Raw genomic sequence first — 17,500 nt, 5'->3', positions numbered from 1 at the left:
TCCTAGGAACACGTTCACGATATATGAATCGTAGTCTTCAAACCAGTTACCTCAGACGGAAGCACCCTAATCACCTGGCAGACTTGCTCCACAGACTCCAGGGCCCTGTCTCCAGAGTTCCTGTCACTCTGGGATAGTCTAATGGTCTGCATTTCTCACAGGCTGCTGGGAAATGTGGACGGCACTGTTTCAGGGACAACACTTCAAGAGCTACTCCTATAGAGAAAAAAAGTGTGCTGTAAAGAGTCAACACTTACGTGAACATACCTAGGATAAAGTGACCTACAAAAGAACAGCGTTTCTTAAGAGGCCAGACATCACTCTGAAGTCATAAGTTATTAATCCAGCTGTTTTGGTTTTTGGTTTTTGGTTGTTTTTTTTTTTTTTTTGTTTTGTTTTGTTTTTGTTTTGTTTTTGTTTTTTCAAGACAGAGTTTCTCTGTATAACAATTCTGGAACTCACTCTGTAGACCAGGCTGGCCTCAAACTTACTGAGATTCGCTTGATTCTGCCTCCCAAAGTGCTGGGATTAAAGGTGTGTGCCACCACCGCCTGGCTAATCCAGCTGTTTTAAGTTCATATAATAAATAGTGTCGACAAATATGCACACATGGAATGACAGTTGACCGTAGTATGTGTCCCTGAGGTCAAGGGTCAGTCTTCTGATGTGCGCTTTGCTCAACTAAGCAATCTAAGAACCAGAACTCAGCGAGTCAAAAGAGGCAACCATTTCCAGATTTAGGATATATATGTGTGCGGTGTACGAGTTCGTGTGCGTGTGCGTGTGCGTGTGCGTGTGTGTGTGTGTGTGTGTGTGCAAGCATGTGGAGGCCAGAGACCAACATTGGATGTTTTCCTCATTCTACCTTATTTTTGAGATGGTCTCTCACTGAACCTGGAGCTCAGCAATGCAGCTGGGTCGCCTGGCCAGTGAGGTTCAGGGATCCACCCACCTCAACTCCTCCCAGTGACAGGGTTACAGACGTGTGCTGCCATGCCTGGCTTTTTGGTGGACTCTGGGGATCAAAACTCAGGTTTTCATGCTTACTCAGCTAACATCGTGGCAACTGAGCCATTTCCACAGCCCTCAGCCCCAAATTTAAAACAAGTTAAACATCCCTAATCCAAAATTCTGAAATCCCAAATGCAAGACTTTCTTTCTGGGCATCATTAAAATAGTATAAGTGTATAATTCCACACTTGACCTATGTGATGGGTCAGAGCCAAAACATAGATGCAGTGTGACTATTGTATACGGTTATCTTCACACTCTGTGTATAAGGTCCACATTAAACATAAAAGAATTCACGTTTGGATTCAGACTCCACTCCCAGGATAATCTTATTATGTATCCGTGAACTTTCCAAAAATCTCAACAATTTCTAATCTCAAGTATTTCAGAAAAGCGACACTCAACCTATATAACCAACTCTTCACAGAAAAATAAAATAAAGTTGCATTTCAGCGTGTGTCCAACGATTTCAGAGTCAGGTAGCCAGGGATTTTTCTGTTTTAGAGACAGGGTAGGGATCCTCGTGAAACCACATCCCTGAAGGCTGACTGTCTTGGCCACTTGTCTTGGGTTCTACCCTTTTCCTGGTGCTAGCTCCAGGTTTGGCTTGACCTGCCCTGGTTCAGTCAGGTACACACTCATGTCAGTCAGGCTACCCCACTATGGCCGAAGTTCAGTCTGTCTGAAAACAGGCAGAGACGCCAGAAACTAGGGCTGTTTTAAAATGAAATTGATTCCCACTTCAAAGTCGCCTGAGACTAGCCAGGAAATGAGGTTCCCATTCCACAGATCTTCCTAGAGAAGGGGGCCCTTCATGCTACTACCCTTTTGACATGGACAGACACTCACTACATGAGGATCACTCATTCAGCTCCCTTTTACTGTTTGATAATTCTCTGGGTGACAGAACATTGTCTAGAATAATTTAACTTTAAGGTTTCTACATTTTTTTTTAAAAAAATGTGTTAAGTTTGAGTAATTTTCATTTATGGATTCCAGCAGGATGAAGAAAAACTTGTAGCAGTTTCTTTGAGGAAGGATTGATTACTAATTCTTTGAAAGTTTGCAGCCGGATGACCTATTTAAAAACAGAAAAAGAAAGAAAGAGCTGCTTCCAAGTGCATGCTACTCTGGCCGTTTAGTCTGGTTGGTAAGGGGTCCTCAGGTGTTTAAAAGGTCCTTCATTCTACAAACACTCATGTTTTGTACCCCTTCTGCGTCATGTACTGGGGGCCTCAAGGCTTACACCTGTCCTTTTGCCCAGAACTGCTCTGAAGTAGAGGACAAGCCAGCTGAGGGAGCAAAAGGCCCGTTCCATAATTCACCAAGACTTATGAGCACTCTTCCTCACGTGAGCTTTCTGGTTGATGGGTGTCCCCCATGCACCCCATGGGCAGCCTGCATTCCGCTATACCTATAAATATGGCCCAGCACAAAAGTCAAAAAAAGTACTTCACACACTATGAGCTGTTCTTTTCCTGTCACGTGACTCGATTGTGCGGGTCTCAAGTATGAACTTTGTAGATGACAATGTTTGTTGAGAGAAGCCAAAGTGTCGGGCATCCCTGCTGGGGTAGGTTACTTGCGTCTAGAGTGGCATTTATATTTGAATCATACCGGAACAAAATTAACTGAGATAGATAAAGTTATTCCACTCTTTCTTTGCAGCAGTATTATTTCAAAGGTCTTTCACTGCCTAGAAATGAGTGGGTCACATGAAAGCTGTGCTTCTTTCTTCCAATTTGGGGAACACTCAATGACTAGAGGTAATCATTTCTATTATTCTCTGGCCACTCTCCTATTCATCCGACTTACCCTAGAAACTCATCCCTATTAGCATACAGTGTCCTGCTGGGTAATCAGTCCATAGTCTGTCCTACATCAGGACCAGGATAAAGAGGAACCTGCAGAATCCACCCTTTATCTGATGTCCTATGAGTACTCTGAGTTGTTTTGTTTTGTTTTGAGACAAGGTCTCCTTAGGTAGCCCAGGCTGACTTTGAACTTGCAGTTTTCCCAGCTCAGCCTCCTGAGTGCTGGGATTTACAAGTGGTCACCACTCCTGCCCAAGTGACTCAAGCCTTCTTAACGTAAACGTCTTCCGTTTTGTTTGTCACGGCCGTTGTTACGTCTTTTGGTGTGCTTGGGGGATGTGTAAAGTTAAAGAATTGAGTGCACGCAGGATGCGAATAGCCAGGAGACCAGACTGGAAGACCACCACCAGCAGCTTGCCGGGTAAAGAAAATGAGATGCACAGACACTGTAGACTTACACCGGGCTGTAAGGAAGAGATCGCGACAAAGAGGATGGAAGCAGAGATCATTAAGTTAAATGAAATAAGCCACACTCATGAAGATAGCACACGTCTTCTCTCATGGGCAGAATCTAGGCTTAGATTTATATTTGCTTATGTAGGACAGGGTTGCAGACCGGGTACTACTTAGGAAGAAAAAGTTCCAAAGAGAGGGTAAATAGAAAAAAATGGGATGTGAAGGGGACTTCTAGGGAGGAGAGAGGTGGGGAGGGGTAGAATGGAGGGCGGGGGCTGAATAAGCACCAAATATAATGGCATGCAGGTGTGAAAAATATCACAGTGAAATCCGTTACTTTGGGTGCTAGCTAAAAATTAATTTCAAAAAGGTAAAGAAAAATGTTAAGTTTAAAAAAAAAGAATTAAGAGTGTTTTCCTACCTAGTTTTAGGTGGATGTTTTTGTTGGTTTGTTTGTTTTTTGTTTTTTTTCTAATACCCACCCATAGTTCTGAAGTGCTCTATGTCTGAGACCTTTTCTGTTTTGGAAGATATCGAATACAACCATTGCTGATTTTTTAAAAAAATCTTCTTCTACCTGTGTTTACTTACTAAGCACCTGCTTCTAGCTCAGGTAACCTGCCGGGTCCTGAGGCTATGGATATCCTGAAAACATCCCCTGGTCTCAAGAAGTTCCAGTCTCAAAGGGAGATGGGCGTTGTTGAGGGAGGGCACAGGACATGTGCCGGGAAATGGATGGAAGACATCGGTCTGGGTTCTGAGAACACAGCGGTAGGAGAGGTTCGCTCTGCCTTTGGTTGAAGGGAGTTTAGGTTGCTTCCATTCATCCTACTGATGACCAGCAAAGCCACCAGACACTGGATTGAGGATTTTGTTTTCCTCACTCTATAGTCTCAACAGTGGTCCCTATTTACCATAGCCAAAGGTGACTTGTGTGTGACAGTGTTGTAAATATGATAACACCAACTTCTCAATACTGTTCACATTACCCTTGAGATCCAAAGGTCATGGCGCAAAAACTGCCGTGGATATTTCCTAAGGAATCTAGTTATCCTACTTGACCATAATTCCAAAATGGATGTTTCAAAAACAAATTAATAGTACTTCACGGGTCGAGTAGGGAGTCGGAGGGGTGGAGAGCAGGGAGGAAATGCAAAACACTGTTAGGCAGACCTCAACTCAGGGGACTGTGGTCCCCAAAGCGGAAGGTAACTTCTAGTTCGTTTTACCTACCACGTGGAACGCTCCTGGGGCCTTGACGGGTCTGAAGCCATCCACAGGTACGCACTGGTCGGCATGGCCGTTGCAGAAGCAGCTGCCCTTGACGATGAAGTCATAGACTGCGTAGTGCGTGAAATGCTGAGGCTTTGCGTTCAAGTCATTTCCCTGACAAGGGCAGGGCTGCCGCTTCAGCAATTGCACGCGGAGGTTGGTGATCTTCAGCTGCTCCTGGACTTTGGCACTGTAAGGATTTTCTATGTCGTATGGCGGGGACAGAGCTCGGAAAATAACCTGTAAAGAGAAGAAAACACCATGTGTGTACAGGCCGTGTGCAAGCCCCGGGTTGCTTACCCACTGTAGTCCCAATGTGATTTATACCTTCGCTTATCTGTAAGTGATAAGATAGCCAGAGGCTTTTAGACCTTGGTCACACCTGGAGAGGAGCCACCCTGTTATTCTAAGGGAACAGGTGTACCTCCTGTTGGGATACAGACGTATGTATACAGTGAGTAACCAACGGAGGCTTGGCTCCTGCGAGGAAGGTGGCCCGTGCGAAGGTCACGGGGAAGAGCATTCTGAGCAGAAGGAACAGCAAGCTTCAAGGCCTCGTAGTAGTGCCAAGCCTGACTTATTTCTGGAAGAACAATGGGCCAGCTATGGCGGCAAGAGGATCACACGAGCCAAGAGTTCAAGACCAGCCAGGGCAACGTAGAGAGACCCTGGGTCAAAACCAAACCAGCATTGATCAGTGTGACTGGAGACCAGCGAACCAGGGAAGAGGGACTGGACAGAAGAGGGGTGGTTTGCGCTGCAGGGAGCCAATGGGAGGGTGTGGTGGCCAAATACCCCATCCGAGTCGTTACATGTTCTGAAAAGAAAACGTCATTTCCCAGAGCACAGCTTGTACAGGTCAAGAGTAAGAGCGTGTGCTTAGCACAAGAGAGGCCCTGGGTTTGATGCCTCCCACTTCAGTGACTAAATGTCTAAGTAGTCAAAAATCAAACAACAGGAGGACCAGCCTGAGAAGCAACTGTAAAGCCAAGATCCAGGAGCTTGTGTTTCTGAGTGAAACTTAAAACCCTTTCAAAGACTAATTGATTAACAATTGGGGCCATTATTGCTATGGAACAAATATTTTTGGTTTTCCTTCCTGGAACTGAATTCCACATTGGTGGCATATATATACATATATCTCCCTAAGGATGGTAAATGCACTGCCCTTGAGGGCAGACTGATTTCTGAGATGAGTCAGAAGTCATTTAAATCCAAGTGTGAGGGGGAAAGGACCTGACCAAGCTGCCGACAGCGTTCTTGGTTAAACGCCCCGTGTGATTAACGAGACTGCTTCTCTCATGTAGGCTACAGATGGACGTTGAAGGTGTGTGAAGGAAGCAAGAGGGAGGAAGGCTGGGAGGGGCAGCCTCTGGCTACTGGGAAACCTTTGGCCATGTGTGAGTCTCTGCAGGACGGGGGTCATAACGTGGTTCTGGCCTGGGTGGCACACAATCCTCAGCTTGCCTGTTACCTGGAAGACTAAGGTTGGTAGGACATCACAGATGATGGAAACCAAGGGATATAAGAGATTCTGAAGCCTTGTAACGTCAAATAGTATTTTAAAAGCATGCTTATTACACAGGCTTTATAAAGACAGAATAAAACTTAGGCAGTCTCGAGCATTACGCATGTTGAGATTCTTGAGTATCTTTTGGGCTGTGAGGACTTAAAAACTCTTAACAATAATAAATAAAAACCAGGGATATTTTGATAACTAAGCAGTGCGAAATAATTGTCAAATGTAGGCTTTGGAAAAACTACCACTTAGGGAAAATGTACCCAAGTGACTGTACAGAAAAATATTTTTTTTTAATTTGTTTCAAGGATCAAACCAATGGTCTTTGCACATGCTCACATGCTAGGGAAGCCCTCTGTATCCTTAACACTGTTTGTACTTTTCTTTTTTTTTTAATCAGTTTTTCTTAAGGATGCTTTAGACATAAAACTTTCATTTTAGAAATGGATTTTAGGGGGCTGGAGAGATGGCCCCTCAGTTAAGAGTACTTGTTGCTCTTTGTAGAGGATCTAGGTTTAGTCCTCAGCACCCATATGGTGGCTTACAAACATCCACAGCTCCAGTTCCAAGGGGGTCCAATGCGTTTGTCAGAACTCCACAAGCACCAGACACGTGTGTGGAACACATGTATACATGGAAGCAAATCACTGACACACATGAAAGAAATAAACATTGTAAAAATTTAAAAAAAAGAAAAGAAAAGAAATGGTCAGCATAGTGTCACATGCCTTTAATCCCAGCACTCGGGAGACAGAGGCAGGTGGAGTTCAAGGCCAGTCTGGTCTACAGAGTGAGTTCCAGGACAGCCTGGGCTACACAGAGAAGCCCTGTATCACTCGCTATCCCACTCCCTAAAAGAAATGTATTTTTTAGGCAAAGCATGAAAAGGCAGGAATCAGTTGTGGAGGACCTCATCACCATGTCTCTGAGGATAAAACTGCTCTTGACCAAACGTAACACTGCTTGGGAGGGACTCAGTGCACACTTGGCCTTTATACAGGAGCCAGAACAACTCTCCAGTGTAAAAGAGAAGGCTGAATTACCTCACACTCTTGCTTAACCATCCTCCTCTCTACCCTGCCAAAGACCCATTTCCTTCAGAATAAAATACAGTCTTTCAGTGGCCCTGCCTGATTTGAGTCTTTAGTACTTAGAGTACCTGTGCTTAGTACCTGATAGTCTACTTATCTACTAACAGTAAACAGTACTTACAGTTCCTGTGCTTAGTACCTGACAGTCTTATAGTACTAACCATAACAGTTCTTTAGTACCTGTACTTAGTACCTGACAGTCTACATACAGCTTTTTTTTTTTTTTTTTTGATCTGTTGTCTTCCAGGGTAGAAGGAAAACTTCCTGGGGGTATTTCCAGCGTCACAGGAACCATCCTGGCACTTTGTGTTTAATGCATTTTTGGTAAGTGACTAATTCCAAAATTCCCCTTTGCACCTGAGTGATGGTGAGATTGTAAGCGTCCTCTCTCTGCACAGAGCCCCTGTAGAGAGCCTGTGCTGAGTTTCACAGCATCAGAGGGAGAGGCAAGAACTTGGCATAGATGTGATAAAAAGCTGCATTATTAACTAACCAGCGCATGCATCTCTGAACACCTCAAACCTGGACAAACGTTACCTTAAAAGTATTCTGGCCATTTCTATCCACATGTAAAGTTGGTGGGAAATGACATGGGGGGGGGAATTAAATTTTCCAACCAATACTACGCCACAGAGTTGAGAACGTCATCGCAGAAGTAATGAGTTTTGCTTTTGAAGGACAAAAATCGGCACATCCTTTGTATTTTTGAAACACCTAATAAACACAACTCCCCAAAGCTGGCGCCATCATGGGCTGGAGATGAGACACAGGCATTTCTGTGAACTCTTCACACAGGCATTGAGAGGCATGGTCCAGTGCCAGCCACGCAGTGCCCACTGAGAAGCCTCTATGCTTCTCTCTGCGGTCTGCCCACCCTTCCTGTTCCTGGACACTGGTGGCGGCCGCTTGCTCTCGGGTTCCGGTCACGTGTTTACCCTTGACATTCTTGACATTTACCCTGACTCCCTCTCCCTCCCCGCCCCTCTTACCCTGTGAGTTGTCCGGCACCAGCACAAGGGGAGGAAGATCTGTCAAGGTTTGGGGAAACTTTGAGGCCCTTCTGCTTCCTGAACCCAGCCCAGGGAAGCTGAATGGTGGCTCTGTGCTGGGTGTGCATGACACCGGGGGTTGGCACGGTGGTATCAGCAGGGAAGGGACATCATGACCCCTGAGGCTGCGTGCTGGGATGGAGACAGCAGAGTACCACAGACACAAAAGGGAACGGGAATTTAAACCATGAAATCTTTTTTTCCAGAGAGGAGACGCCTTAATCTGATACTCTGGGAAGGGGATCTAGCCTACATCAGGAAACAAAGAGTCGGCCAATCCAGATGCTGCAAAGTTCTGGCAGGTGGCCCTTGAGTCCCACCCAGAAGAAGCCTGTGTGTCACCACCAAAGAGAAGTCAGGCACTGTGGAAGCCCTCCATTTCCCAGAAGCCTCTTTTTGTTTTTGTCCGCATGAAGAGCAGGAGGTGCCTGGGGGTGGATTCGTCATTGGTCTTTTTCTACCCCCAATTGCTCCTGAACACACTCCCAACAAGTACACTTGAGTCAGGAGCAAGCTGTCCTGAACAAGACTAAGTAAGCATTACTTCCTGTTAGGGCCGATGCCCAGTGCCTCAGGATTCTTTTTCCTTAAAATAAGTGATTTTATTGTATTTTAGTTACTGACATTCTGCTCATTACAGAGAAGTTCCATTCATACTTTAAAAGACAATTCCGTACCCACCTATGTTTTTACCACAGACAGCCAGAAATATGAACTTGATAATATCATTCCCCCTGAACTCTTGTATAGACTGCCAACAATTCTGTACAACTGGTGAGTATTCTTCTAAGTCAAGAAATATGCCCCTACGTCAGTAGTTCTGAAAGTGTAGTCCGTGGACCTACAGCAACACCCTTGGGGAATTGTTTAGAAAGCAAAATTCTTGAGCCCTATCTCAGGTCAACTAAATCAGAAACTCTACAAGCTTGGCTGAGCAATCTGAGTTTCAGTGGGCCCTCTAGGTAATTCTGATGCAGGAGAGAGAGTAAGAAACATTGCCACACAGTTAAAAAAAAACAAAAAACAAAAAACCTGCTTAGAATGCCATTGTATGGATGACATAATTTATTTGGCCAGGCAGCTATTGTTAGGCAATGGGGCTGTTTCCTTCTCCATGTAATCAAATACAATGAACAAACAACACTGAGAGTGACATGTCAACTTACATGGCATTTTCCTAACTTCCAAAAGTAAGATCAATGGGGCAGAGAAAATGCATAATTTAAAAATATCTGCCCTTCTGAATGAATCTTGGATCCTTTCCTATCCAATCCCTGGTCTTGCCTGACGTCCCCCCCTTTTTCCCTCCCCCCACCCTTCTTTCTCAGTTTAAGGTTTCTCTGTGTAGCCCTGACTGTCCTGGATCTCTGTAGACCAGGCTGGACTCGAACTCAGAGACCTGCCTGCCTCTGCCTCCTGAGTGCTGGGATTAAAGGCATGCACCTTTGGTTTCTTCTTTGACCTATGAGTTATTAAAACATATGTTAATTTCCAAATATTTTGGGACTTCCCAGGCATCTTCTTGTTGATTTTTTAATTTAACTCTCTCGGAGTCAGAGAACATACTGTAGGGTGCCGCTTCACACTTACTGACACTTGTGTTATGGACCAGTGGACTCCTACTCTCCACCCCCGATTTCTGTGCTGCTGTTGTGTGTTTTGGTTCTCCATATAGTATAACCTCCAAGACACCTTGTTGAGACCTTTGCTTTAAAAGACAGTTCTCCTTAAGGAAAACTTAAAAGTAAGAGAAAAAAATTTACACGTGTTTACATTTTCCATTTTTGTTTTGTTTTGTTTTTTGAGACAGGGTTTCTCTGTGTAGTTTTGGTGTCTGTCCTGGATCTCACTCTGTAGACCAGGCTGGCCTCGAACTCACAGAGATTCCCCCGGCTCTGCCTCCTAAGTGCTGAAATTAAAGGCGTGTGCCACCACCGCCCGGCCTACATTTTCCATTTTTGATGATATTTTCTCCTTTTTGTAGCCCCAGATACCTATCTGATATCAGTTTTCTTATCTGAAAACACTTAAACATTTCCTGGAAGTACAAATTGCCTGGTGATGGACATTTTGTCGGGCAAAAGAGACCTTTCTTGGCCTGAAAAAAGCCTCCATTCTGTCTTCATTTTGGAAGAAAGTTTTGCTGGGTATAGAATTCTAAGCAGCCATTGTTTGCTTCCCATTCTTTTAGAGTCCATCTCCATTGTCTTCTTGCCGGCATCAATGAAGATGGAAGCCTTGTCATGCCCACACTTTTTCCTTCCCACACACTGGGTTGTGTTTTTGCTCTGGCTGATTTCAGGTTTTCCTTTTTACCATTGGTCTTCAAGCAGTTTGGTGATGATATGCCTTTTGGGTATTTTGTACTTCTTTGATCTGTGAGTAAATGCTTGTAACCTAACAAAACTGTCAGCCATCATTTCTCCCTACACCCCTCCCCCATTCCTCTTCCTTCTGTGAGTTTCAACTATATGCACATGTTAAATTGCTTCAAGTTTTCTCACAGCTCACTGGTCCTTTTCTCTCTTTGCTGTTTATTGGGTTATAATCACCAGTCTTGTCGTTTGTGGAGTCTTCTAATACCAGCCAGAATGCCCTTCACCTCAGCCATCAACATTTTCAGCAAGAGACACTCGATTTTCATCATCTTTTCTGTGTTTCCATGGATGCATTTTTCTTCCCAACGTGTGTTGACTTTTTGTTTCTTTGCAAGTCTTGATTGGCAGCAAGACACTGTGAGGCTTACTTTGTTAGTGCTGGATAGTTTGTTGACATGAGCTGGATCCTTTCCAGGCTTCTTTTTACGTTTTATTAGTCAAGCCCCATACACTTGTTGGTATATGTTGTGATTGGAATGAGAATGGGCCCAGAGGCTCATATAATTTGAGTTCCAAGTTTAGTTCCAAGCTGGTGGAGTGTTTAGGAAGGATTAAGAGGTGTGGCTTTGTTAGAGGAAGTGTGTCACTAGAGGGTAGGTTTTGAAGTTTCAAAAGCCCAGACCAGGCCCAGTTCATCTCTCTCTTTCTCCCCGCTCCCTCTACCTCCCACCCCCCTCTCTGCCTCCTGCCTGTGGTCAGGATGTAGCTCTCAGCTACTGCTCCAGTACCATGCCTGCCTGCCTGATGCCATGCTCCCCGCCATGATGGTGGTCATGGACTCACTCTCTGAAACTGTAAGCAAGCTCCCAATAAAATGCTTTCTTTTATATGTTGCATTGGTCACAGTGGGTGTCTCTTCACAGCAATAGAACACTAAGACAGTATAGGACACATTCTGCTCCTCTGCAGAGGTGATGACACCCTCTCATTACTTTCATAATGTATTACAAGATCCATGCTGGTTCTGTGTAGTCTGGGTGACCTATGGGAACTATTCCCTCTACCCTTTATGGGGAGGGTGCCTTCTGTGGTGTAGATAGTGGTTTTTGTTTTTGAATTTAATTTTATTTCGGTTATGATTGCGATTAGGAGTAGAATTGAAGCAAGGTCTTACTCAACAGTACAAGCCAGACTGAAACTCACTCTATAACCCAAGCTGTCCTTGAACTCAGGTTAATCCTCCTGCCTCAGTCTCTGTGTCCCAAGTTCGAGCCACCACACCCAGTGATAGCTTTATTCTGTTCCTGTTGATCAGTACTCAGCTGGACGTTTGACAGCAACCTTTGGGAAGCCAATTGCCTTTCTGGAACTCCAGACTTATAAGGTCTAATTGCTTTGACCTCCTCAGAGTCTCACAGTTCTTTTTTATTCCTCATGAGTTCTTAACTCAGAGAATCCATCAGGCTCCATCCATGGTCTTCTTTCTTGCACTGGTACCCAGTCACTTTCTCTAGACAGTAAGAGAAGGATTCTCAGGACCCGCCCCAAGCATCACTGTCCACCCAGTGTCCAGGTGCCCTGAAACTGTTGCTTCACCAATCTTTTCTGGCATTTAGGTGTTTCAAGTGTGGGTGAACCTTATCTTTGCCATCCATCTTGGTTGAAAAATGAAGGGTGAAACCCAAGGCGACTTAACTTTCATAAAATACAATTATAAAACTGCGTGTGGACTGACGCTTGATTTTCCTATATGAGCTGATAGACATAACGTATTGAAAAGTGTTTGGCTGTTGTTCTCTGTGTGGCTGTTGTTCTGGGAGTGAAGGTGAGTTTTTGCCTTTTCAAGATAACGTTTTACTCTGTAGCCCAGACTGGCTTTGAGCTCACAGTCATCTTCCTGCCTCAGCCTCCCAAGAGGTGGGATTCCAGGCACATGACATCACACACAGTTGAAAGTTTGATAAGGAAGCCAAGAGCATGGCTGCAGTTAGTAAATAAAAAAAGACATGAAAAACAAATGTTTTCTTCCTTTAAAAAAAAAGATTTACCTTACTTTTTTTTTTTTTTTTTTTGGTTTTTCAAGACAGGGTTTCTCTGTGTAGCTTTGCGCCTTTCCTGGGACTCACTTGGTAGTCCAGGCTGGCCTCGAACTCACAGAGATCCACCTGGCTCTGCCTCCCGAGTGCTGGGATTAAAGGCGTGCACCACCACCGCCCGGCTAGATTTACCTTACTTTTAATCATGTGTATGTGCGTAGGTATATATGGGCACATGAGTACGGACACCTGTAAAGGTCAGGAACTGTCAGCTTCCTCTGGAGAAGCCTGATATAGTGTGTGCTTGGAGCTGAACTTGGGATAGCCACACTGCTATCCCATGAGCCATTTCTCCATCCACACACACGGATCTTTATATATTCTTTAAGGTCAACAAGGAAGGCTACATGACCTTGACATCTGAAGCCAGTAGCTGCCACCATTGAAGTTGAAGGTTTTGGCATCCGATTGAAAAATAAATACAAACAGCCCACGCTCTGTGAGGGGAGATGTGTTTTCATACGCTCCATCATGGGATTCTGCCTTCATGACTCAGGTTGCTCTCGGAAAGTCTGTGAAGCTCCAGGCTTGTCCAAAGCCTTGCAGAGAGTAGGAATTCGTTAAGGCTAGATAAGGAAGAGACAGTGTAATTGACATGTGGGCGTCTGCGGTGGAACAGCTGGTTGGTTTAATTTTAGAACATTTGTCCTTGACTGTAACACTTTAAGCGGAGCACCTACTTGTCTTGGAGAAGTATGTCTGACTTCTGGGCAGCGCCAGAATCCTTGTGCTTACACCCCTGGAGCCTTAGGCACCCTGCTTCATCAGATAGCCCATAAAGTGGGAGGAGAGTCTTATCTGCTGAGAGGGAGCCACACAACCCAATAAAGCTCTCTCAGTGGGGCAGGCACAGGAATGCCGTGCACTCAAGTGACTTACTTGTCCGATAATAACCTCCAGTTGTAAGTACACAAAAGCCTCTTTGCATGTTTCAAGGGCATATTTACGGTTTCTGAGTGATGAAAGGACCCTTCTTAAATATCTTCAAAGGGAAGGAGACGGACAGGACCGAAAAGAGGGACGAGGAAACAACAGAGGAGCAAAGTAAAAACAGAGACGGGGCTGAAAAGCCAATGCCCCAAATTCCCCAATATGGACGGAATCCCGGCATTTCCTTTACTCAGCACTTAGAATCAAAGGACTCGAACCGCAGAAGAATCCTTAGGATCAATGCTCCCATCCTGCCAGGCTCAGAATGATTTACAAAGATCGGTCGGCAGGATGGTGACAGTTAGGACCAGGACCCAGTATTTCAGCCTCCCCCTTAAGAATTTTCCCCACTAATCCAGCTTACCCTTTGTGGCTAGCCATTCCTGGTCTAAGTTGAATTTAAACTATGGAGTTAGAAAATGATGCGTTATGCTCTGTCTGGCCTCTCCTTCTTATCCTGATAGTGGCTGGGATTGACTGTGCTCTTGGGGAAAGTGTCATACCTGTTCCTGTGGCACACAAGGAAGCTGTGAAGCATTTTTTTTCCCCACAAAAGTAGCAGATGTAGAGATACCTTGAAAAAAATCACTACTCTTACCAAATAAAACTGACTGGCCTACTGTGTTTCCCTGAGACACAGACCCATTGGTGAATGCCAGTCACTGTCTAGGACTTACTGACAAGCCTCTCAGATTCTGTTTATCTAGCTGTGTAACAGTGTAATACTGGTGACCCGTTTCCTTTAGAGCACGCTGAGCTCACATCCTAGATCAATAGGGTCTTCTAGTTGCCTGCCCTGGGACGGGCATGCATGTATGATCTCCTTTTCACCTGCCCTTCTCTGCCATGTTGACCCTCATTGTTCCTGGAAGGCTCCTTTCCAAGGCCGTTCCTTACCTAGAGTACACTCCTCTGCTCACCTTGTGACTTAGCCAACTCATACTGTCTTACAGAGATCGTCTCCCATGTCATTTTATTCAGGAAGTTAACTTCACCGTTTCTTTTCATGACAAGTCCAAGTTAGGTACCACTCCCCCCTCCCCCCCACCCCATGTGCCAGTTCAAGTATCTATTATTCCTTCCAGACTTGGACGTTACCATGCTTAGTTTTTTAATGTGTCCGTCTCTGTTCCTTTCTAGACCATGAGCCCCGTGAACAGAGGGGACTTTATCTGCTTGTACGAGCAAAGCTTAGCACATATTACAAACAACGTATTCGTGAAAACTCAGTCAGGCTTGACAAGGGTTTCTAGTTTATAAACAGCTTTCACTCTTCTTTATCTCATTTCACCCTTAAAGGACACCTACGGTATTGGCAATGGTGTAATTCAGTCTCATCTTTCAGATCAAGGAATTCTGAAAAGAGATGCTAACTTGTTCAAGGTCCTGTCGCCGCTATGTGGCACAGCTAACATTTGAACCCTGGTTGTTGGCGTCCAGATTCAGCCAACTTTGGCTACAGAAGAGTGAATAGGTGAACAGGGGAGAGAAAAGACTGGACTCTCCCTTCTGGAGAATTAACATGACAAAGAGCAGAACCGGGACAGGGCAGCTGAGGGGGAGAGAGGTCAGGAGAAGAGGAGCCAAGTGTGAGCAGCCAGTAAATGGATGCCAGTACCCAAAGGAGAAGCCAAAGGCCAAGCTTTGGGGGTCACCGTGGCTGGGGATCAGAAGGCAGAAAAGAGCCAGGAAAAAAAAAAGATAAGAAAAGGTCAGGGATGGGTGTAATATAATAGAAAAAAAAAATGTATGCCCACGGAAGCCCAAAGAAGTGAAAAAATAAAGAAAAAACAATGGTAGATGCAAATCTAAAAACAGGAGAGATGGGGGGTGGGGAGGGAGGAGAGAGGAAACCTGGCCCAGTCTGGCTGGTTACAGAAGCGTTAGTTGTTGTTGTTTGTTTTGAGACAGAGTCTCACTGTGTAGCCTTGGCTGGCCTGGAGCTATGTAGAAAGGCTGGCCTCAGCCCTAGAACTAAAGGTGTGAGTGGCCACACCCTGCTCAATGCAGAAAACTTTTGACAGCTCCCAGGGAATAAGGGTCAGTGAGTCTGTAAAGGTTTCAAGACAGACTGCGGGCCAGGAAACAGAAACAAGAAAGAGATAGAAGATTATTGGCAGTTATCTATCCACTCGTTAGTTGAGAGGCATTTGGGATGTTTACACAGTCAAGTGTCACCTAGAGGTCATAATGAGAACAGGAGTCACTGCTTCTCACGGGAGCAGAATCGCTAGGTGATGTGGTGAATGACGCGCCTGGGTAGAAGGAACCGCCAGGCTTCTGCTGAAGTGGTTGGGCAGTTTGCCTTTCTGCTCTGGGTGCAGGATGAGAAGCTTCAGCTGCCTCATAACCTTGTCAATACTTGTTCTTATCAGTCATCTTCATCTTTGGCTTTGTGGTGAATATGCACACTATCTCCTGGTGATTTTAAGGTGGGGTTTTCCATTGGCTTACAGGATTTATGCATTGTTTCAGGTTTGGGCTCATTTCTTTGATTTGGTGTCTCTCCAAACCGTTTGCCCATTTTTGTTACTTTTCTTGAGTTACGACTTTCATGAAGTATTACCTGTAAACACATATTCACACGTAAGGTTTTCAAATCTTTCTCACAGGCTGACGCTTAGGTCTCAAGTGTTTCCAAAGCAGTCTTTTCATTTCAACAAGTTTCTTTTATATATATTGTAATTGGTGCTTCTCGTATCCCGTCTCTGAAGTATTTTGCTCAGCCTTAGCTCATATATAACTTATAGGTTTTATGGATTTAAGCCCTGATATTTGGGCCTACAGTCTGTTTCAGGTCAGTTTTTGTGTGGTGTGAACCATCTATTGAGGCCCTTGAGGCTTGTTTGATTCTGGATTTAAGTTTCAGGGGTCTAATCATAACGGTGCCATTTTCTAAAATGTTCACCTTTTCTTTCTTGAGTCGTGTTGGCAGCCTTGGTACTTTTCTCATTCGGTCTTTTTTGCCTGAGATTCATTGAGCTTCTGAGGTCTGTAGATTGACAGCTGCCATCCAGTTTGGAAGAGTCTCCCCATCTTCCTTCATTCTTTGCCTTCTGCATCTAAAAGACTCTAACCGCACGAATATTCAAACAACTGATGCTCTCCCACGGTCCAATGTCACTTTATTATTTTGTGCAATCTCCTTTTGCCTCTGCTCAGCATCCTCTTATAGTTTCTACTGGTGACACACTTTTTTCCGTATCATATATTCTACCTTTAATGCCTTGCAACCTATGTGATTTTTTTTTCATTTTGGATATTGTGTGTTTCATTTCTAGGCCTCCCATTTGAATCTTTTTCATGTATCCCATGGTTCTCTTCAACACTTTTGTGTTTTCTTGAACATGTGGAGTACACTTACAATAGTTGCTTGAATGTCCTTGCCTGCTGATTCTACTGGCTGGGATTGTTTGGCTGGGTATGTTTCTATTAACTTTTCTTCTGACTAGGAGTCACTTTTTCTTACTTAATAATTTTTGTTTAGAGACATTGTGAATCTTAGGTTGTTACTTGGTAGATTTTGATGTACTTCTCTAAGATACGTTAGACTTAAATGTGGTATAAAATTAGTTTAATTGGGATAAATTAATCCTTTTTGAATGTGTGCCAGAGCAGGGCATTGGGTATTTTCCTCTATTGTTCTCTGCGTTATCGCCTTGGAACTCTCTCACTGAAGGAAAAGCTCCCCATTTTTACTAGGTTGGGTGGCCAGTGAGATCCCAGGTTCCATGCGTCTCTTCTGTCAATGCTGGGTTTATGCAGCCCTGCCTGGATTTTTGGTTGGGTGCTGGGGATTCAAACTCAGCTCCCCACACCTGCAAAGCAAGCTTGCCCATTGAGCCCTCTTCTTTGGTAGAAAGAATCTTCTAGGGCTAACTTAGCTCCATGGCTAAAGCTTTCCTGAGAATCCTGGTAAGAAGTCTGCCCGATGCCTGTGAATT

At 44.6% G+C, this 17,500-nt stretch overlaps 1 protein-coding gene across 2 annotated transcripts in view; it reads right to left on the bottom strand.

Annotated features, from left to right (window-relative positions):
- Ntn4 (netrin 4) overlaps window positions 1–17,500 on the bottom strand; it is a 101,455-nt gene that overhangs the window by 59,374 nt on the left and 24,581 nt on the right. For both annotated transcript variants that reach the window (XM_059252996.1, XM_059252995.1), the window contains one exon: window positions 4,515–4,793. In XM_059252996.1, coding sequence (XP_059108979.1) covers window positions 4,515–4,793 — 279 coding nt within the window. The remainder of the gene's footprint in view (window positions 1–4,514; window positions 4,794–17,500) is intronic.

The sequence above is a fragment of the Peromyscus eremicus genome, unplaced genomic scaffold, assembly GCF_949786415.1.
Source record: "Peromyscus eremicus unplaced genomic scaffold, PerEre_H2_v1 PerEre#2#unplaced_816, whole genome shotgun sequence".
NCBI classification, from domain to species: domain Eukaryota; kingdom Metazoa; phylum Chordata; class Mammalia; order Rodentia; family Cricetidae; genus Peromyscus; species Peromyscus eremicus.
Note: the sequence above shows the minus strand (reverse complement) of the source record. Positions and strands in the feature narration are given on the sequence as shown.